At 42.9% G+C, this 22,808-nt stretch overlaps 1 protein-coding gene across 12 annotated transcripts in view; it reads left to right on the top strand.

The window, feature by feature from the left end:
- The first annotated feature begins 8,110 nt into the window (after positions 1–8,110).
- LOC109873359 (transcription factor 7-like 2) overlaps positions 8,111–22,808 on the top strand; it is a 63,096-nt gene continuing 48,398 nt past the window's right edge. For 5 of the 12 annotated variants that reach the window (XM_031807577.1, XM_031807576.1, XM_031807574.1 and 2 more), the window contains exons 1-3: positions 8,118–8,541; positions 8,679–8,748; positions 9,547–9,650. In XM_031807577.1, the coding sequence (XP_031663437.1) occupies positions 8,359–8,541; positions 8,679–8,748; positions 9,547–9,650 (357 nt within the window). In that variant the 5' untranslated portion in view covers positions 8,118–8,358. Of the gene's footprint in view, positions 8,542–8,678; positions 8,749–9,546; positions 9,651–22,808 lie in introns of all 12 variants that reach the window. The other 7 variants (XM_031807585.1, XM_031807583.1, XM_031807575.1 and 4 more) reach the window with 5 other exon arrangements.

The raw sequence follows: 22,808 nt of genomic DNA, 5'->3' as shown, positions 1-22,808 counted from the left end.
ATGCAGGTCCTCAGGGTCAACATTTCGTGACCTAGAGAACAGCATGAGCTTGGTTTTACTTGCATTTAACACTCATTTAAGATCTGTCAGTGATTTCAGAATTGAATCAAAGTCATGCTGAGGTGGCACAGGAATACAAAACTGTGTCATCTGCATAGAGATGAATGTTACAAGTATCAACAGTGTTTCCTATGTCATTAATATACAATGTGAACAATAATGGACCCAAAATTGAACCCTGAGTAACATCTTTTTGAATCTCAAGAAATTCGGATTTAACCCCATCTGTTAAGATGGCCTGAGTTCTGTCGCTAAGATAATTCAAAAAAAATAAAAAGATCATTCTGAAACTATAAACAGGCTGTATATCCCAGGCCTATTTTTGATAACTTCTTCAGCAAAACAAAATGATCAACAGTGTCGAACACCTTTGACAGGTCAATAAACAAGGCAGCACAGCTCTTTTTAGCATCCAAGGCATTGCCAAGATCATTAACAACTAGCGTGGTTGTTGTGGTAGTACTATGCCCAGGCATAAACCCTGATTGGTTTATATTAAAAATACAGTTATCAGATTAAAAGGAACGAAGTTGTACATTATCAAAGGATTCAAGAATCTTAGCTAAAGAAGGTTGTCTAGTAATGGAGTGATAGTTGTCAAGATCATTTGTATCCCTTATGGAGTGGCCGCATATATACGGATTTCCATGCTTTTGGAATACTTCCTGATAACAATGTTAATTAAAATGTGGGCTAGCGAGGCAGCAATAAAGGGATCTGCACACTAAAGCAGACCAGACTCCAAATGATCAGCCCCTGTGGATTTTTTTGTCTAATGTTAGCAAAGCATTCAGGACTTCTTCATCAGTGAATTTCCGAAAACAAAACTCCTGACCAGCATTTTCAGTAACATTCAATAGAGTAGACAAACTACTATTTTCACGAGCTGGCGTTGAAATACATTCAAATATATAGCCCGCAGAGATCAAATTAAATGCATTAATAATATAAATTTTGTCAGTAATAGTGCCTGAATCTAAATTCATTTATTGGGGGAGAGAAGAGGAGACAACCCTTCAGTGACGTAGCAGCTTTCCAAAATGTAGCTGTGTTCCCTGTACATTCAGATAGTGTATTAACATCATCCGATTTTGCTTTTTTAACTAGTTTTACACACAGATTTCTCAATTGCCTGAAAGACTGCCAGTCTGGGCATGAGTCTGTGAAACTAGCTTTGGCCCAGGCAGCATCTCTGTTGTGTATGACTTCAGATACAGTAGCTCTGGACTGAACCAAAGGCAAGACCTATTTTTTAATTCTCCATTTTTTAAAGGGAGCATGTTAATCTACAATACAATTGAAAACATTTGAGAAGTGGTTCAGAGCCAACTCTGGGTCAGGTATAGATGCAATACAATTGAAAACATTTGAGAAGTGGTTCAGAGCCAACTCTGGGTCAGGTATAGATGCAATACAATTGAAAACATTTGAGAAGTGGTTCAGAGCCACTCTGTGTCAGGTATAGATGCAATACAATCAAAGTCACCAAAACAAAGGACACAAAAAACAGCCTGTTAATTTAAATGTTTAAAATTGATAAAACGAGGTTTGGATCTAGGCATCCGTATATCCCTGACACATGCAATGGGACAGTGGTCACTAATATCCAAAGAAAATTAGGGTGTGTGTTAAATGCGGAATACACATTTCAGTTGAATACATTCAGTTCGACAACTGAATACCCCCCCTTCTCTGGAGTATTTGTAAATATGAGGTCAATCAAAGTCGATTTCATAGGGTCCTTTAAGTTTGGACGAGTAGGCTTTGTAATCAGCTGGGACAAATTTAGATTAGTACAAATATCCTTTAAACAGTCAACAGCCTACGTTCCCCATGCAAGATTAAAATCTCCAGCGATCAACACCTCTGGGGTAGTAAAAATGGCAATTAAATCAGTGAGTTCGTTTAGTACACACTTCTTGGAGGAGGGTGGACGATAGATTCCTATAACTGTTATTTTTGAGTTTGAACCGAGCTGAAGACTTAAAGCCAACAATTCAAATAGTTTAGGACTGGATGTAGCCTTTAACAGAGACACAGAAATAAGATTCTTTGTGTAAATAGCAACACTACTCCCTTTTCCTTTCCTATCAACCCTAAACACATTGTAACCATCCATAGCAACATCAGAGTCCAGGGTTTATCAGTTAACCAGGTTTCAGATCAAATACAAATATCAGGGTCTGCCTGAGAGAAGCATTATCCATTATCCATTTTTAGGTAATAAACTACGAATGTTAAGATGTAAAAATGTCAAACCTTTTTCAATACAAGTCAGATTACATTTGAGATTTCAGAACAACAGGAGACTCAAAGATTGGATTATACCTATTAGGAAAAGAAAACAAAGTAGGAATAGCAATTCCATTTCTCCATTTAACACCGTTAGACATGCCACCACTTTCAGATACAACATGTGGAACTCTCATAGTGACCAAAGACGGACTTAAATGTAATGTTAATATTGTCCTCACATCAATTTAGTTGACCAAGAACCTTTCCCATGTTCAACGACAACAGCTATAAGAAATAGTAACCTCACACATCTGATGAATTACTCTCATTTACAGGGTTTCACATTTAAGGGCTCTTCATATTTGTTGAATGATGGAATCCTTCATGGGGAAAAGATATATAAAATTAGACTGTCGAAAAGATTTGCTAAGGTTCAGTATTGCACATTGGACGCTGCTTGAGAGAACATGTTTTTGGTTGGAGGGAAACTACCAATAAAACGCACACAAGTGGTTCCAGTTAAGAGCTGTTCCCTTCGATGTGGCGTAGCCTCAATGAAAGGATATGATTTAATTACTTTGCTGCTTTAATGTGCCTGAAGTTTATTTAGAAAGCAGAGTATATAATTTGTTTTATAGGAACTGCAATTTATCATTTGTGCTGTAATCTGTACAAAAGAGAGTGGTTTCCCTTGCAAATGATTAAGAAACGGAAAAAGAATTTCTAAAAACCAAAGTTCTCACTTGAAATCATTCCATGATTCCAATTGTTCAGGCTTAGTGATATCTGAGAAGGAAAATGCATATCTGAGACGCCAATGCACCAACATGTATAGCAAACAGGTTTAACTTCGGTGGAACTCGATAAATGTTGCAAGATTCCACATCATGTGTACAACATCACCCCCAGACATAGTTCTGTCTTACAAACTTGATCTGAGTTCAACCCGTTGACATTATAGTAACTACTTATGTGCCATTAATATTTGCATTGGGTTACCGTAAACTGCTGCCTGAAGCAATATTACCAATGGTATATTTTTCTCTCGACATGAAGTGCTACTGTTGGCAGGCAGTGTTTTTTTCTTTCCTTTTTTGGTGTTTCCTGCCCCTAAGGCAGAGAGAGCAGAGAGTATAATTTACTGACGTCATGGCTGCAATTACCATAGAGGAGATAAGAGAGGAGGATACAGAGGCTGGTGTGTGAGTGAGTCATGCAAACTCACAGACTGATAAGAAGGATTTGAGGTCAACAAAGATCGATCATATTAATCAAATCCAAAACTCACACACAGTCAAGTCCAACGAAGGAACAAGCACAGACACCACCTCAAGGATATGTGAAACCAATGTAAGCACAGAAAGAGAGACACACAAGAAGACCCAAAGATGCGAGAAATTGTGAAGTAAGCCACATAGAGAAACTGGTTCTATGAAAAACAGCTGTCTATATTTAATCAATGCGAATAAACAAGGAGTTTAAACAACTCATTTATAATTTAGATTTGCATACATTAAACTGCTCATTTTAATCTTTTTATTAATATGCATGGCCAATATTGTATAAATATGCAGCTTTATGCAAATACTAGGCACATTTTCTGTTTGTATTTAATTCTATTTCCCAGCTGTGGTTCATCATTTTCTTTCAAGGCAACAGATTAAGTCAAATATTAAGTCACAGCATGGGCGCGTATAAATATTTCTCAATTAAAACTCAGAAGACCATGCTACTGTATCAGCATAAAAAATGCATGAAGTGAAAAAATCTTTTTTTTAAAACAGTCAGGGGAGACCTGTTTTGGTTGTCTCACGGGTTGGTTGTCACAGTGCTTATTACTCGCAATCTAGAGGGTGCTGTGTAGTAATTGTAAGATTAAAATGTGTGAATTCTTTGAAAGAACTCATCCACCTGGTCAATTCATGTCAACATGACAAAACATGGAGGTAGTGCTGAGCGATTAGTACTTTTTGAGGTTGGTTCGATTTCAGGTCAATTATAAAAAAATAATCACGGTTTTCGATTTCGGTTTCGATTATTTGGGTTGAATGATGTAACACAGAATAAAACAATGAATAAAAGTCCCATGATGGTAGTGGCTGCCCATTTACTGCTTATCTCTTATTTACCATCATTTATTCACATAACTTTACCAAAATATTTCAATTGTTGTGTATATTACATTTGTTTTATTTGATGACTTTATTATTTAATTCCAATTCATCATCTCCTCTCTATATAGCTGCTGCATATGCGGTCTTACAAAATTACTATTTTGTAGATCTTCAAAGTAAATAAGGCATAATTTTATGACTGCTGAATACTAACTATCAATCACTTAGATCATGTATTTTCAGGTAGAGATACCTCGCGAAGCAACAGCTGCTCTCTATTTCCACAATCACGCATTCTTCTGCCTCTCACTCCATCATTTGCTCACTCACACATAATTTGCACATACAGTTATACTGACTCTAAGCACCCGCACACCCACTCACATACAAGCTGCTACTCTGTTTATCTTATATCCTGTTGCCTAGTCCCCTTACCCCTTAAATATTTCTTGTATATAGTATACTTACTTACTTACTTACTTACTTACTTACTTACTTACTTACTTACTTACTTACTTACTTACTTACTTACTTACTTACTTACTTACTTACTTACTTACTTACTTACTTACTTACTTACTTACTTACTTACTTACTTACTTTATTGTGTCTCATATTTCCTATTCTTGTGTTTTTTCTAGTATTACATAGTTTTTTATTATTGCATTGTTGGGTTTTGAGTTTACAAGAAAGGCAATTCACTGTACTTGTGCATGTGACATTAAAACTTGAAACTCATCTGTCGTAAGCATAAAAGACACAAAGACCACAACTAGCTGCGCAATGGATTATGGGCATTGTAGTTAATTACCCAGCTTTATGCGCTAAACTATATAGAAAATTGGCCTGTTGGAAACTACAACTCCTTACTACATAGCACAGTTAAGGCTGAATCTGATTTATCACTCAAGAGCAGTGGTGTAAAAAGAACCCAATTGTCATACTTGAGTAAAAGTAAAGATACCTTAATAGAAAATGACTCAAGTAAAAGTGACAGTCACCCAGTAAAATACTACTTTAGTAAAAGTCTAAAAATATTTGGTTTTAAATAGACTTAAATATCAAAAGTAAATTGAATTGCAAAAATATACTTAAGTATAAAAAGTAAAAGTATAAATAATTTCAAATAAGGATTTTATAATATAATTTTATAATAAGGAAATCGGACAGCACAACTGTATTGTTTTTAAAATTTACGGATAGTCAAGGGCACACTACAACACGCAGACATAATTTACAAATGAAGCATTTGTGTTTAGTGAGTCATCCAGATCAGAGGCAGTAGGGATGATCAGGGATGTTCTCTTGATAAGTGCGTGAATTGGACCATTTTCCGGTCCTGCTAAGCATTGAAAATGTATTTTTGGGTGTCAGGGAAAATGTATGGAGTAAAAAGTACATTCTTTTCTTTAGGAATGTAGTGGAGTAAAAGTAGTCCAAAATATACATCGTAAAGTACAGATACCCCAAAAAAAACGACTTATGTAGTACTTTAAAATATTTTTACTTAAGTACTTTACACCACTGCTCAAGAGAAACTAGATTTCGGCTAATCACTCCACCACTACATTGAGGTGAGGGGATTTATGTGCTTTTCATAGGTGAAAGTAAAAATAAGATGTATTGGTATTTTCTTTATGAACGTTTGAATTATGGCAGAATACATGAAAAATGTTGTAGAAAAGAGGAAAGGGAGAGCTACATTCCAAACCTATTTCTGAGTTGCTTGGTCAAGCCATGTGGTAACTAGCATCTTAATTAGCATTTGGGGGGTGGTTGGGGATGGTTGTCACATGGAATGTGGGGTTAGTTGTCACTATCAACTCCATTATAACCATATTGTTCAGGGACATTTCCACTGCCAGTATTCAATAAATACCAAGCTCTTTTCTGCTGTTGCTATAGAGACCTCTCTTCCCAGTAAACACCTTTGGCCAACATATCAAAATGTGTTGGGAGTATGTAGTGTGGAGACATTATGCACATTGGAAAGACGTCGCCAGGACATTGGAATATAATGTAGATGCCTTGGCTGATGTATAAACCATATATAGAACTGTAGAATTTAGAATGCAGGTATTCTAAATACGTGTCTGTGAAACGTCTTGCATCTCACACAATTTGTTTCTGTCACACACCCACACTAGTACACAAACACACACATACACAAACAAATTGACTGAAAATGTCATAAGTTGTTCTCAAGGCATAAAATGCTGAATTTTGTTAGGAGTATAGTTCGATCTAAGAAAGGCTATTTCTAAGAATGTTTGCTAAATTGCTTCATTTCCTGTTACAAAGGGAATACTAGCAAACATTGTGTCAACCAACCCCATACTGTGTGACAACCAACCCTGTGATGGGGCTGGTTGTCGCAAGTTGACAGTGTGTGTTTGATGGCTTATAACCCCATGTCAGAATAAGATATGATGATAAAAAGGGTTCCTATTTCAACCCAATACCTTGGTCTTTCTATTCATGTTGAAAAGAGTCTTGTAAGATGTACTGGTGCTGAGAAATACACATGGGTAAAAAGTGACAACCAACCCCAGCCTCCCCTACTTGTTTGACAAGGCACCCAGACATCAAGTCTACATCTTTGAACTACATTCTGTTTTCCCCTCCAAATTTGTTTTGCATCGATCAAATAGTTTCATTCCAGCAAGTTGCTGTTTTTGAGATTACAACTGAATCCATGTGCTCTAGAGACTAGCTGCAACATTTCATGCCTCTTTTATTGATGAGCTTGACTCATTTTCTGATGGTTTACAGGGGATGCCCTACATGTCTCTGATGTTCTCACAATGTCAATACAAATCTCACATCAATATTTCTACAACTTCACAAATATTGGGCAAACATGGTTTTATGGTTTTGTTTCTAAATATGTAGTGTATATGAAGGAACTATGTTTTACCCTCAGCATCCCTGATCTCTCTCTCTTTATAAGTCCTATGTATGGTATACACAACATGTGCATCCAATGAAATGCTGACTTGCAGGTTCCTTCTCAACAATGCAACAACAATAAGAAATAATCAAATCTAAGAATACGAACATAAAGAAAATAGCATAAGTATAACACAGAAAGGCACAATTTATAGTACAATATTTACACCTGTTTTGAGGAAGGGGGAATTGGAGGGCAAGTGTTTTAAATTGTGCAGTATTTAGCAATCATAATAAGAGTCTGGTAGAAGTGTGTGTGTGTGTGTGTGTGTGTTCACAATGTATATATATATGTTTTACCTTTATTTAACTAGTCAAGTCAGTTAAGAACAAATGATTACTACACCAGCCAAACCCGGACGATGCTGGGCCAATTGTGCGCCGCCCTATGGGACTCCCAATCACGGCCAGTTGTGATTCAGCCTGGAATCGAACCAGGGTGTCTGTAGTGACGCCTCAAGCACTGAGAGGCCTTAGACCACTGCACCACTCAAATGTATAACAATGTTATAACAATGTTACATAACTAGACTGCGTTGTGGGAAATATCTATCAATGCAGAAGAATCTGAAAGACCGTTTGCTCACGTGTCTTATATCCAGGACTTCGGTTCAGTCTTTGCTAAAAGCAAGCAACTTTATCCATGATGAAGTGTTAAAAGACATGAATATGGCCAACAGGCTCTGAGGTGATGTCTCTTTAAGAGCGGAACCCTCTGCTGAAACAACCCCCAACAAGTCATCGAATCTGTCAATCACTGGTCGGCGATCTTTGATGTTGGGAGTCCTCGCCTTGTTTCGAGCTCAAATGCACTATTTGTTGCTGCCGAGCAACATTACTTTCAACTTGCAGGGCCGCTCCACAGCAGAGCAACTTTTGTTTTGTTTTATACTTTGGCCGTATCTGAGCGCAACAATTTAGGGAGGTTTGGGTTAATAGGAAGTTTCATTTATTTTTTTCAAAGGAGCACTCCGCTGATTAGGGTAATTTTCAAAGCAACATGCCTCAGCTCAGTAGTGGCGGAGGAGATGATCAAGGAGCAAACGATGAAATGATATCCTTCAAGGATGAAGGCGAACAAGATGAGAAAATTCAAGAAAACGCTTTCACAGAAAGGGACTTAGCTGACCTCAAGTCGTCTCTGGTGAATGAATCGGAGACAAATCAAAGTTCGAACGCAGCGGTAGGTAGACTACAGAGAGAGAATGTTATGTTATGCACTGTTGGTAAGGTTGAAAGGGGTCTTGGTATGAAACTTTTGGCTCTTCAAAGTAATTCTCAGGTTACTAATCTTTGTTTAATGTTGCCTTGGACACTCAGGCGGTCAGACGAAGTCAGCAAAACGAACATAGAGGTTATCAAGAGAAACACCGGGAGCATCTCGACAGCGGTAAGAACTAGACAGGAGCTGAATTAGGCTAACTGTACCTCAGTAAAACAAGTTGTCTGTGATTTCTGACAATACTGTGCTGTTGCATCATAGACTGACTGTAAAAGCAAGGTGTTGCTTTCCCTGGGCTACATCGGTTATAACATGGTAATAAGGTTTCAAGTAGCTTCAGTCTGAAAGTCCTAAAGAAAATCTAAATTAAAGCATGCTGTAACTTAACATTAGGTTTATATATTGTCCCAATGGGGTAAAAACGGCCAAAAACACAAACGTATGCTTGCTGTGCTGAACCTCTGGGCAGCTACAAGTTATTTAAAGTTAGAAATGCTCTCTAGTTCATTAACAATGTTTGAATATGTCAAGTAACTCACAAAACGTTGTCCACTTATGCATTCAGCTGAAAGGTTGAAAACAAGCCATGCGGATCAATGACCCTCTGTTTGGACAGCCTGTAAAGATGCATTGCACATTTGAAGTTACCATCAACACTCTAGACTGGAGAGATCAGTGGCTAGCCATTCTATTGGGTGACAAACAACAAAGGGTTGGGGTTTGGCTGTGTTTTTGTGATGCAAGATTACGGCTGTCACTTTGTCTCACAAATATGTTACAGTAGTAAACAAGTCTGTAACAATCTGTCGAAGAGCTCTATCATTATTTGTCGAATATACTTTTTTCAATAGTAAAAAACTGCTAATTATAACCGTTTTAACTACAATAGTTAACCAAAAAGTGTTTATTTGAAGTGAAATTAATATCAGAAAACATCTCATCTCACATCTTTGTCTTTCTCCACAGTGTCCAAACATCAAGATGGAGGGATGTATAAAACAGCGTATCCAGGATACCCGTTTCTCATGCTGCCTGACCCATACATTCCCAACGGATCCATGTCCCCATCTGTAAGTCCACATCACGTTACCTTCTACATCACAATGTAGAGTTCTTCATTCTGTTGAATCATTATGGATCATTATTCCAAGTCTCTGAATGAAGCTATGTGTCTATTATACCAGAAGTATGCAAGGACAACAAACTAAGGAAATTAGAAAGTTAAAAAAAAGACCATCTAAAGTCGTACGTGTACACCCATGTATCACTGTCTGATCATCCGCACCCCCATACAACCTTGAATATGTTCGGAACCAACAGCACATCAAAAACAAAACACATTTTATGGCGGGACTAACTGACACTGAGAACGGTTATATGCATGCAATAATATGATTATTGTGGATAGACAGATTACTATAATACCTCGATTAATACGTTTACATGCTTTGCAAGAACAATTTCCCTAATAATCCTGTTTACATGGACACATCTGAAATCAGGCTACCTGATTGGGACTTTTAATAAATGCAGAAAATTGCAAATCAAAATAAACCTTCTACCACAGTGACCATGTTATTCTGAGTTGGTATATACTGTATAATGTTTGTATTTGAAAACTACTTTTAAGATGCATACTTCTGGTTGTTCCGAACTCACTTCACTAGCGCTGAACAGAGAGGCTCTCGGCTGGTGCTATCATATGCGCAAATCAAATACACCACTGTTACTCCGATTAAGGTGTTTATATGTCCTAATAATATGACAGATTGCTCAGAAAACAAGGTGTTTTAATTTGCGTATGCTTATTAAATTATGACCGTACGCTGATTAAGATTGCAGAGTAATGTGTTTACATGACTAATGCCTTATTCGGCCTACTGCCATAATCAGTTAAATATCGAATTATAAATGAGCATGTAAACATGCTCAATGTGTTGACTCCCTCATTTTGCTTACACTTTTGTATGTTGTCTGTGTATTGGTTGGTGGTTTAAAACATATAACTTAAAGCTGCAATCAGCAGTTGAAACAATATAAAAGTGTGCTCCCCACAACTGTTTAGGTAAAAAGCAATAGGACTGGAGAAAAGTTACCACTCTCAAATTCAAAGACAGAGGTATGGATGCAAGGACAGACCATCCATGATCTCAAAATTATAGTTTTTACCATGTTTTTAAGCTTTACAGTGTTTGTTTACATTTACTTTGTTTACAAACATTGGAGTAAAACAAGCTTACATTTTGGGTTCTGATGGGGTACGACATTTATAAGTTATATTCTTCAAGAATCAATGGGCACATATAATTAATTTACAAGTCCAAAAATTGATGTAGCAACTGCTGATTGCCCCTTTCAACAAGGAACTATGCATCTTTCATCAGGTGAAGCTCATTCTTCGATGTTAAATCTGTAATAACAGTAAGCACTCTCATATTAAGCATGGTGTTTTGAAAAAGCATATGTTTCTGTCATCATTCATTCTACTCCAACAGTCTTTCTTTGATGTGTTCTGAATGAAATGCTAGCACAATCAGAAGCTCTGTTTCAAATGGGCTCAGTATTGAGACCTAGTCATGTTGTCACTCAAATTACCTAAAGGTGTCAAGTTTGTTTGTGTGTGTGCGTCTGTGTGTGTGTGTGTGTGTGTGTGTATGCACATTTGTGAGACAAATCTTATATAGACCAAAAACTGTTTGTATTATAAGTAATGGCTACGTTTGTCTCCAAATGCATCAGATAATTTATACAAAAACGGAACACATTTTATTGAGACGTTATTACATAGACATCAGTTATCATTACGTAGTAAACACACACTGTGAAAACTACTCTCAACTATTTTCATGTGCAGAAATGAATGTGCTGCCACCTCTTTCTTCTCTTGAATGCATCCCCAACGTCTTATCCTTAATTGCCTCACAGCGCAAAGCACAGAGGTTCTCAAAGATTGTTTTGGGAATAAAGAGCACTTTCTTCTGTGTGTGAGTGTGTCTCCTCGGCTTCATACAATGCTCACTTGTTGCTTCCCTTGTAATTACCCGGCAGAAGCACTGTAGCTGCAGCTCTATCGACCTGCCACTTGAAAGGAAGGGAGGATGGTGTAGATGGTGATTATAGCCTGGGACATGGCAGTGGGGCAGGAGGGGAAACAGCGCTGTGGATCCCCTCCTGTTTGCTTCTCCAGTTGAAATGTTTACATTGAACAAGGTGATGCCTGTATTCACCCCCCTCCCCACCCGCAGGCTCTCTGCTTCTATCTCAGCTCAGGTGGTCTATCATCTTTACAGCGGTTCATTTCTGGCTTTTATTTTTCTTTCTTCTTTTTAATTGGCAGATGATGTGTATTATGTTTTGTCTGTTGTTTAGGCATGCCAAATGTCCTAGTAAAAACAAGACTTTGTATACTATCCATATGACTAGTATTAGACTATTGAAAGGAGATTTCTAAAACAATTTTATTATGAAAAGATGTACATTTCCTTCATGAGTTCAAAGGCCTCACTAAACAGATCATCTAATTAGCTAATTCTTCCCCCAGATATTTGAATAACAATAATTATTTCAGGATTAATGTTATTAAACTCTTCAAAAGAATTTCACAAACATCTCACGTCTATTCTGTTCACAGAAATTATTTTACAGTGTCTCAAAACAAAAGGCATGAGGCTGGAAAGCGTGTTCCTCCTAAGCCGAGTGCATCCTAATATGCTTGTTACAGCGTTGTTTTGTGGGACATGCCAGGGAATTATGTTCTGGATCTAACATTAATGTAGATATCAGTTGTCCTTCCAGAGACGGTGTCTAAAGAAGGCGATTTGAGACAATCCCAGATTCTGTACTAGATTTCCCTTAGCTTTTCTCTGAACAAAGCTTCCTTCTGAGTGAGTAGCTGTGAATCGGGTAGGGTTAGTAATGCTCTGGATTACCACAAGACATTGTTTAATTTGAGGGGATCAGTAGAAGAGGTTCGCCTGGAAGAGTCAAACCCCTGTGGATGGAGGATTCTGAATGAGAGATAACAGAATACACTCCTCCTGATCTCTCCATCTCGCTCCTCTCTCTGCCTCCTCTCTAGCTCTATCCTCACCACATTACACTCATTCTCATCTCCCCATCCATCTCGTTCCTCTGTCTGCCTCCTCTCTCCTCTCTCTCCTCTCTCTGCCCTCTCTCTCTCTCTCTCTCTCTCTCCTCTCTCTGCCTTCTCTCTCTATCTCTCTCTCTGCCTTCTCTCTCTCTCTGCCTTCTCTCTGTTTCTCTCTCTCCTTTTCTCAATTTTTCTCTATTACTCTCTCTCTCTCTCTCTCTCTCTCTCTCTCTCTCTCTCTCTCTCTCTCTCTCTCTCTCCCCTTTCTGCCTCCTCTATCACTCTCTTCTCTCTTTCGCTTCTCATTCTCAGTCTATCTGAGTCTATCTCTATCTGAGTCATTCTCAGTCTATCTCACCTATCCCTACCTACTCCTACCTACTCCTACCTACGCCTACCTATTCCTACCTACACTTACCTATCCCTACCTACTCCTAACTATCCCTACCTACTACTACCTATCCCTACCTACTCCTACCTACTCCTACCTATCCCTACCTACTCTTACCTATCCCTACCTACTCCTACCTATCCCCACCTATTCCTACCTATCCCTACCTACTCCTATCTATCCCTACCTATCCCTACCTACTCCTACCTACTCCTACCTATCCCTACCTACTCTTACCTATCCCTACCTACTCCTACCTATCCCCACCTATTCCTACCTATCCCTACCTACTCCTATCTATCCCTACCCATCCCCATCTACTCCTACCTACTCATACCTATCCCCACCTACTCCTACCTATCCCTACCTATCCCCACCTATCCCCACCTACTCCTACCTATCCCTACCTATCCCTACCTGTCTCTACCTACTCCTACCTATCCCTACCTATCCCCACCTACTCTCACCTATCTCTACCTATCCCCACCTACTCCTACCTATCCCTACCTACTCCTACCTATCCCTACCTATCCCCACCTACTCCTACCTATCCCTACCTACTCTTACCTATCCCTACCTATCCCTACCTATCCCCACCTATCCCTGCCTGTCCCTACCTACTCCTACCTATCCCTACCTATCCCCACCTACTCCTACCTATCCCTACCTATCCCTACCTGTCTCTACCTACTCCTACCTATCCCTACCTATCCCCACCTACTCTCACCTATCTCTACCTATCCCCACCTACTCCTACCTATCCCTACCTATCCCCACCCACTCCTACCTATCCCTTCCTATCCATACCTACTCCTACCTATCCCTACCTACTCCTACCTATCCCTACCTACTCCTGCCTATCCCCACCTATCCCTACCTCCTCCTACCTATCCCTACATATACCCACCTATCCCTACCTATCCCCACCTATCCCTACCTATCCCCACCTATCCCCACATACTCCTACCTATCCCTACCTCTCTCTCTCTCTCTCTCTACCTACTCCTACCCATCCCTACCCATCCCTACCTATCCCTACCTACCCCTACCTATCCCCACCTACCCTGACCTATCCCTACCTATCCCTACCTACCCCTACCTATACCTACCTACCCCTACCATCACTGCTTATCCCTACCTACCCCTACCTATTCCTACCTACCCCTACCTATCTCTACCTACCCCTACCTATACCTACCTACCCCTACCAACCCTACCTATCCCTACCTAACCCTACCTATCCCTACCTACCCCTACCTATCCCTACCTACCCCTACCTACTCATCCCTACCCATCCCTACCTATCCCTATCATCCCTACCCATCCCTACCTATCCCTATCTTCCCTACTCATCCCTACCTAACCCTACCCATCCCTACCTATCCCTACCCATCCCTACCTATCCCTATCATCCCTACCCATCCCTACCTATCCCTACCTATCTCTACCTACCCCTACATACCCCTACCCATCCCTATCGCCCCTACCCATCCCTATCATTCCTGCCCATCCCTACATATCCCTATCATCCCTGCCTACCCCTACCCATCCCTACCTATCCCTACCCATCCCTACCTATCCCTATCATCCCTACCCATCCCTACCTATCCCTACCTATCTCTACCTACCCCTACATACCCCTACCCATCCCTATCGCCCCTACCCATCCCTATCATTCCTGCCCATCCCTACATATCCCTATCATCCCTGCCTACCCCTACCCATCCTTGCCTATCCCTACCTATCACTACCCATCCCTATCATCCCTGCCCATCCCTACCTATCCCTGCCCATCCCTATCATCCCTACTGATCCCTACCCATCCCTATCATCCCTGCCCATCCCTACCCATTCCTATCACTCCTACCCATCCCTATCATCCCTACACATCCCTATCATCCCTACCTAGCCCTACCACTCCCTATCATCCCTACCATCCCTATAATCCCTACACATCCCTATCATCCCTACCTATCCCTACCCATCCCCACCCATCCCTACCTATCCCTACCCATCCCTATCATCCCTACCCATCCCTATCAACCCTACCTATCCCTACCCATCCCTACCCATCCCTACCTATCCCTACACATCCCTACCCATCCTACCCATCCCTACCTATCCCTACCTATCCCTACCCATCCCTATCATCCCTACCTATCCCTACCCATCCCTACCTATCCCTACCCATCCCTATTATCCCTACCCATCCCTACCTATCCCTATCAACCATACCCATCCCTATCATCCCTGCCCATCCCTACCTACCCCTACCTATACCTACCTATCCCTACCAACCCTACCTATCCCTACCTACCCCTACCTATCCCTACCTACCCCTACCTACCCATCCCTACCTACCCCTATCATCCCCCATCCCCACCTGTCCCTACCTACTCCTACCTATCCCTACCTATCCCCACCTACTCCTACCTATCCCTACCTATCCCTACCTGTCTCTACCTACTCCTACCTATCCCTACCTGTCTCTACCTACTCCTACCTATCCCTACCTATCCCCACCTACGCTCACCTATCTCTACCTATCCCCACCTACTCCTACCTATCCCCACCTACTCCTACCTATCCCTATCAGCCCTACCCATCCCTACCTACCCCTACCTATACCTACCTACCCCTACCAACCCTACCTATCCCTACCTACCCCTACCTATCCCTACCTACCCCTACCTACCCCTATCATCCCCCATCCCTACCTATCCCTATCAGCCCTACCCATCCCTACCTACCCCTACCTATACCTACCTACCCCTACCAACCCTACCTATCCCTACCTACCCCTACCTATCCCTACCTACCCCTACCTATCCCTATCATCCCCCATCCCTACCTATCCCTATCATCCCTACCCATCCCTACCTATCCCTACCTATCCCTACCTACCCCTACATACCCCTACCGATCCCTATCGCCCCTACCCATCCCTACACATCCCTATCATTCCTGCCCATCCCTACTCATCCCTGCCTATCCCTACCCATCCCTACCCATCCCTACCTATCCCTATCACCCCTACCTATCCCTATCATTCCTGCCCATCCCCGCATAGCCCTATAATCCCTGCCTATCCCTACCCATCCTTACCTATCCCTACCTATCCCTACCCATCCCTGCCTATCCCTACCCATCCCTATCACCCCTACCTATCCCTATCATTCCTGCCCATCCCCACATAGCCCTATAATCCCTGCCTATCCCTACCCATCCTTACCTATCCCTACCTATCCCTACCCATCCCTACCTATCCCTATCATCCCTGCCCATCCCTACCTATCCCTACCCATCCCTATCAACCCTACCTATCCCTACACATCCCTACCCATCCCTACCTATCCCTACCTATCCCTACCCATCCTGTGTCACTGCTATCTGATGGCCTTAAGTCCCGGGGGTGAGGACTCGCAGGAGGATTTTAAGCAGTGTGCTGTGCTCATGGAGCGCTAGACAGTCAGGACAATCATCAGAGCCAAGAGAGCCTGTGATGTGGAAGATGTGGATCACAGGTGCTAACTTGTCAAGCGGACAGACTGGCAGGTTTATCAAATCAAATGTATTTGTCACATACACATGGTTAGCAGATGTTAATGCAAGTGTAGCGAAATGCTTGTGCTTCTAGTTCCGACAATACAGTAATAACCAACGAGTAATCTAACCTAACAATTCCAAAACTACTACCTTATAGACACAAGTGTAAAGGGATAAGAACATGTACATAAAGATATATGAATGAGTGATGGTACAGAACGGCATAGGCAAGATGAAGTAGATGGTATCGAGTACAGTGTATACATATGAGATGAGTAATGTAATGTTTAAATCATATCCCACATACCCTGTTCAATTAGAATGTAAAGAACAGTTCATCACAGATGTGTTCACATTGTTTCTTTGTTGTTTTGAAACTTGAGGACTTGCATAGAGCTAAGCAGTGAACACATTTAAAAGGCCAATTATTTGTTTCAAATATATCGGAGTAAGTTTTCATGAGTGGCTTAATGCTGTTAACTGAGCATTTCGGTGCTCCTCTTACATTCTGTCAGTGAACTTTTTCAATGTTACTTTACCAGGTCAGCCCTCTCTCTCTCTGTCTCTCTCTTTCTGTCTCTCTCTCTCTCTCTCTCTCTCTCTCTCTCTGTCTCTCTCTCTCTCTGTCTCTCTCTCTCTCTCTCCCTCTCTCTCTCTCTCTCTTTCTCTCTCTCTCCCTCTCTCTCCCTCTCTTTCTCTCTCTGTCTCTCTCTCTCTCTCTCTGTCTCTCTCTCTTTCTCTCTCTCTCTCCCTCTCTTTCTCTCTCTCTCTCTCTCTCTCTCTCTCTCTCTCTCTCTCTCTCTCTCTCTCTCTCTCTCTCTCTCTCTCTCTCTCTCTCTCTCTCTGTCTCTGTCTCTCTCTCTGTCTCTCTCTCTCTCTGTCTCTCTCTCTTTTCTCTCTCTCTGTCTCTCTCCCCCTCTCTTTCTCTCCCTCTCTCTCCCTCTCTTTCTCTCCCTCTCTCTCCCTCTCTTTCTCTCTCTCCCTCTCTCTCCCTCTCTTTCTCTCTCTCTCTTCCCTCTCTCGCCCTCTCTTTCTCTCTTTCTCTCTCCCTCTCTTTCTTTCTCTCTCTCTCCCTCTCTTTCTCTCTCTCTCCCTCTCTTTCTCTCTCCCTCTTGCTCTCTCCCTCTCGCTCTCTCTCCTCTTTCTCTCTCCCTCTCTTTCTTTTTCCCTCTCGCTCTCTCTCCCTCTCTCTCTGTGTGTGTTTGTGTGTGTGTCTCGGCAGTGCTTCTGTGCCGAGCTTTCTTTGCCTTAAGTGTTTGTCCTTTCCCAGATAAACGGATTCATTACCAGCAAAGCCTGTGTAAACACTAGAGCGCCTAGTCCCTTGGTAAACAGTAGAGCCCCTAGTCCCTGGGTAAACACTAGAGCCCCTAGTCCCTGGGTAAACAGTAGAGCGCCTAGTCCCTGGGTAAACACTAGAGCCCCTAGTCCCTGGGTAAACAGTAGAGCCCCTAGTCCCTGGGTAAACACTAGAGCCCCTAGTCCCTGGGTAAACAGTAGGGCCCCTAGTCCCTGGGTAAACATTAGAGCCCCTAGTCCCTGGGTAAACACTAGGGCCCCTAGTCCCTGGGTAAACACTAGAGCCCCTAGTCCCTGGGTAAACACTAGAGCCCCTAGTCCCTGGGTAAACACTAGAGCCCCTAGTCCCTGGGTAAACACTAGAGCCCCTAGTCCCTGGGTAAACACTAGAGCCCCTAGTCCCTGGGTAAACACTAGAGCCCCTAGTCCCTGGGTAAACACTAGAGCCCCTAGTCCTTGGGTAAACACTAGCAGGGACACTGGCTTGTTTAACCAGGCCCTAGTCCCTGGGTAGGCCCTGTAAACCCTGCATACAAGCCCAGAGGCTGGGACTCTGTGCCTCTGACTGACTAAAGCATGCTGACCAACTAAAGCATGCTGGTACACATTGTGTAGTGATGTTGACAATACATTGCAGTCCCGTACTGGGACAGGGCAGGCTAACAGTGAGGGTGTGACTGTGTCCCAAATGGCAACCGTTTCCCTATATAGTGCACTACTTTTGACCAAGCCTATATAGGGAATAGGGTGCCATTTTGGACGCAGAGGGTGAGACCACACTCTCTCTTTCTCTCTGAGCCTCAGGTAAGTTAGCAAACGCTTTAAAAAGGAACAGCAGGAAATGACAGAGAGGCTGCAGATTTTAATACAAACGATGATAAGGGGCCTTCAATCCTCAGAGCTTTGAAGTAGATGGCTGTAAATAAGCCTCAAGTGAAAATGTGTAGGAGCCTATTTTAAGGGGCGGAAACATTTAGAAAATATCAAAAACCTGTTGAATCCCCCGAGGTGTTTATAGCTGTAATTATTCATGCACTTATTTATTTTCTGGTGGGCGAAGAAGAAGAAGGAGAAGCAGAGTAAAAGACAGGTGTTGTAGAGGAAGTGTGTGTTTTTCTGATTGATATTTTGCCTGTCACACACGCCACTTATAAGACACGCTCCTTGTTTTCCAACCAATTTTGAGTCCATTAAAGAGCTCTCCTGAAAGGGGGGGGCTGTTCCAGCGTCTGCTCCTGACGTTTCTCTTTTATAGTCATCGACTCAAAAATCTCAGTTTCAATGGCAGGTTATACAATGTTTTTTACAAGAGTGCCACTCACCGAGGAGAGAGGCTCAGCAGTGAGCAGAGCACGTCTGTAATAAACACTGTTCAGTCTTCTAAATCTTCCACCAGGAGCCGCTCAGCGCTGCTTGTGTCTTCCTGGGCCCCTGTTTGTGTTTGTCTGCAAGGACTTTACAGGTGGGCAGGGGGGTAAGGAGATGGGGGGGGTTGCACCCAGGTAACTCATTGGCTGACGGGAGCAAACCAAACAGAGGCTCCATTGGGGATGTTTGCAGAGCCGGGCTGAATGAAGCAGGTGGGAGAGCAGCGTCGTCCCCCATCCAGCCCAGATGCTCAGCTTCTCAGACTGCAGTGAATAAACTACAGGAACATGTTGATCACTCAGGCATGCACAGCACAGCAGAGCAGAGCACAGCACAGCAGAGCACAGCACAGCACAACACAGGGTTTAAATAGAACGCCTTCCTTCTAAGTCTCCACTATGCAAATAGGTGTAAATATAGTCCTGTTTTGGGGTTACCGAAGCATAACAAAGTACAGGAACACGAGGTAACCTGCTTTTTACTCAGTCAATGTGTAATTATCAAAACATTGACTTCTCCAAATTCCAATCTGGGGCTGAGGTACCTGTGTTACTAGGACACTGTAGTTTTACACATGTTGACATTGTTTCCTGTTTACCTAATTGAAATGAAATGACTAGGGTGACCATGTGACATATGGGAAGCAGGTTTTGTTCATTTCTTGTTACTGTATTTCACAGTGCCGTCACATGCGGTCTTCATACAGCATCACCTACTCAGATGAATCCTATTTCACAGGGTATACATATACAGCCACTAGTTGTTTAGAAAAGGGAGAGTAAAAGTGTTACAGAACCGTGACTTTAGATTATTGTTGTCAGAGGGTGGTATCGCTTTGATGTTTTAGGATGATGTTTATGAAAAAAACATCATTGTTGTGTAGGAAAAGCAAGAGGAAAGCTTGAAGATGGCTGAACAAAACATGTGGGCACCTTAGAGCTCGCCGAGCCTCTGCTCTATGGGTGGGTGGGGAGGGAGGGGGAGGCCGTGTATGTCTGGGATGGGGCTCTCTGGACCTGGGGTGTCCAGGCTGGGGACACTGTATCCTGGGTAGAGTGAGTGACAGTCTCCTGTGCCACTGGGCTGATGGATGCAGCTTTAATGGCCTGCCTGGGCCACAGATGTCTCATTCTCACCCTGTTGTGTCTAACTCCCTGGCCATTTGGTATGTGTCAGGTTGGGGTGGGAGATCAGCAGCGTGACCCACCACTGGAAGAGGGCCAGGCGGAGATGGAGGGGTGATGTTGGAAAGCTGGGCCCTGGAGAGACTGGTGGAGGAGATCACCCCTTAGAGGTGTGACATTCAGGCAGGTTACCATTGTTTTCCTGGGTGCTAGCTAGCAGGACAGGAGTGAGTGAGTGAGTGAGTGGATGCCTCCTTTGTGAATTAGCTCATCCATTGTGATGTCATCTCATCTCTAGCATCGGTTTTTCCACTTTGAAATAGAGGTGTGTTGGATGATGGGGTGTGACCATTCACATTGACAGACTGGTCATGAGGATTTTCCATGTGCTCTCTCTCATCTGGCTCTGTAAGAAACTTTACTACCTATTTTTGCTGTGTCTTCTGTCTTACACGGCTACAACGGATCGTACCACGTGTGTCTTCTGTCGACGGGCTGTACCATGTGTGCTTAGAGCAGGGAGGAAATTTCAGCTTGATGTGCTTTCTTTGCACAGGCCTGCTGGGGTGGAATGTTTCACCACAACATGAAACTGTCCCTTATCACCGGTACCTTAATCACTGTCATTTCAGAGTTATCCGTAGCATCACAGAGTGACACACATTACTTTTTATTTGTTTACCTTTATATAACTAGGCAAGTCAGTTAAGAACAAATTCATTATTTTCAATGACGGCCTAGGAACAGTGGGTTAACTGCCTTGTTCAGGGGCAAAATGACAGAGTTTTACCTTGTCAGCTCGGGGATTCCATCTTGCAACCTTCCGGTTACTGGCCCAACGCTCTAACCACTAGGCTACCTGACTGACTGTTGCTCCGGTCAGGATTAACAGTCCTATGCCTTGTAACAGTGAGGAAAGTGGTACTGTGTTGGGCTGTGTTGGCCACGCATGTACACTGTGTTCCTGCTACCTATCCAATGTGGATTAGGCATGTTATAAAGGTATGTGTCATGTACGTCACAGTGTCAGATTAGGACTATTGTGTTTGGGGTCTGGGGTCTGTGTGTATTCTAATTAAGCAATAAGGCCCGAGGAGTGCCTGGACACAGCCCTTAGCCGTGGTATACGGTCTGATATACCACGGCTGTCAGCCAATCATCAAATGGTTATAATTAGACTGAAGGGGTAGGGGACAGGAAATGCATAGATTACATAAACAAATTCTGTAACATGATTACAAGCTTTGTAGGTTCCTTTCAAGAGGCCACACAGGAACACATCCTTCAGTCACAGGTTGTGCTGCCCACTTCAGCTATGGTCATGTGACGTTTGTCCTCTGCTGCGAGGGACAGGCCCAGTCGTGGCAAAGCTGAGCGGCAGAGCCACACAGCAGCAGGAGTAAACCAGAGCTGAGCGGTGGTGGTGGGTGGGTGAGGCCGTGGGTGAAGGCTGCTGTTAGATGGGTATCCGATGGGGCTGTGATCACACCCATGTGTGCCTTGCCCATGCGGCTGGGGTGGCTCCACTGGGTCTGGGGATGGGCACTCGCTCATTCAGGGGCTGGGCTGGGTGGATGGGCGGGGGTTAGAGGGTGGGCTGGGCAGCCGTGGTGGTGGTGGTGATGAGCCGTGGCTTGACCCCAGCAAAGGGAAGGTTAAGCCCAAGGCCTTGTGCGACCACTCCTTGGTTGCATCCCAAATGACACCCTATTCCTTATACAGTGCACTATTTTGAGCCCTATGGGTCCTGGTCAAAAGTAGTACTATATAGGTAATAGGGTGCCCTGTAGGACCACTTCCAGAGACGTACTACACAGATACTGCAATGGCATTGAAAGTTGCATGTTGAACTGTATTGTGTTGAAAGGGGAGATTGGCATTGAAATCTGTGTTGACATGCAAACATGTTGGATTTTAGGGGTTCCGCCAAACCATCCAAGAAGAGGCTTGTTAGAAGAGGCATGTTAGGGTATCTGTCATATGTAACCACATAAGGTCATATGTTGTGCTTGACTACGTGTGTGTTCTGGTAGAGAGCAGGGCAGTTGGAGGGCTGGGGACAGTCAGCCCCATACTTACCAACATTAAAATAACTTAACTTGAAAGGTATTTTATTGAATTCTAAAAGTTTGAGTGTTTGGAAGAGCATCTAACTGTCAAAGGGAGACAGATGGAACAAAATCCCTGTAAATCATATGGGAACAAAATCCCAAAGAGAGAGAAAGAGAGACAGATTCTACTCCCAGATAGGCTGAACATGGCGCAGCGGTCTAAGGCGCTGCAGTGCTTGAGGCGTCACTACAGATCCGGGTTCGATCCCGGGCTGGGTCGTAGCCGGCCGTGACTGGGAGATCCATGAGGCAACGCACAATTGGCCCAGCGTCGTCAGGGTTAGGGGAGGGTTTGGCCA

The sequence above is a fragment of the Oncorhynchus kisutch genome, linkage group LG28 (genome assembly GCF_002021735.2).
Source record: "Oncorhynchus kisutch isolate 150728-3 linkage group LG28, Okis_V2, whole genome shotgun sequence".
Lineage (NCBI taxonomy): Eukaryota > Metazoa > Chordata > Actinopteri > Salmoniformes > Salmonidae > Oncorhynchus > Oncorhynchus kisutch.
The sequence above is the reverse complement of the archived record's forward strand: the minus strand, read 5'-3'. Positions and strand labels throughout refer to the sequence as shown.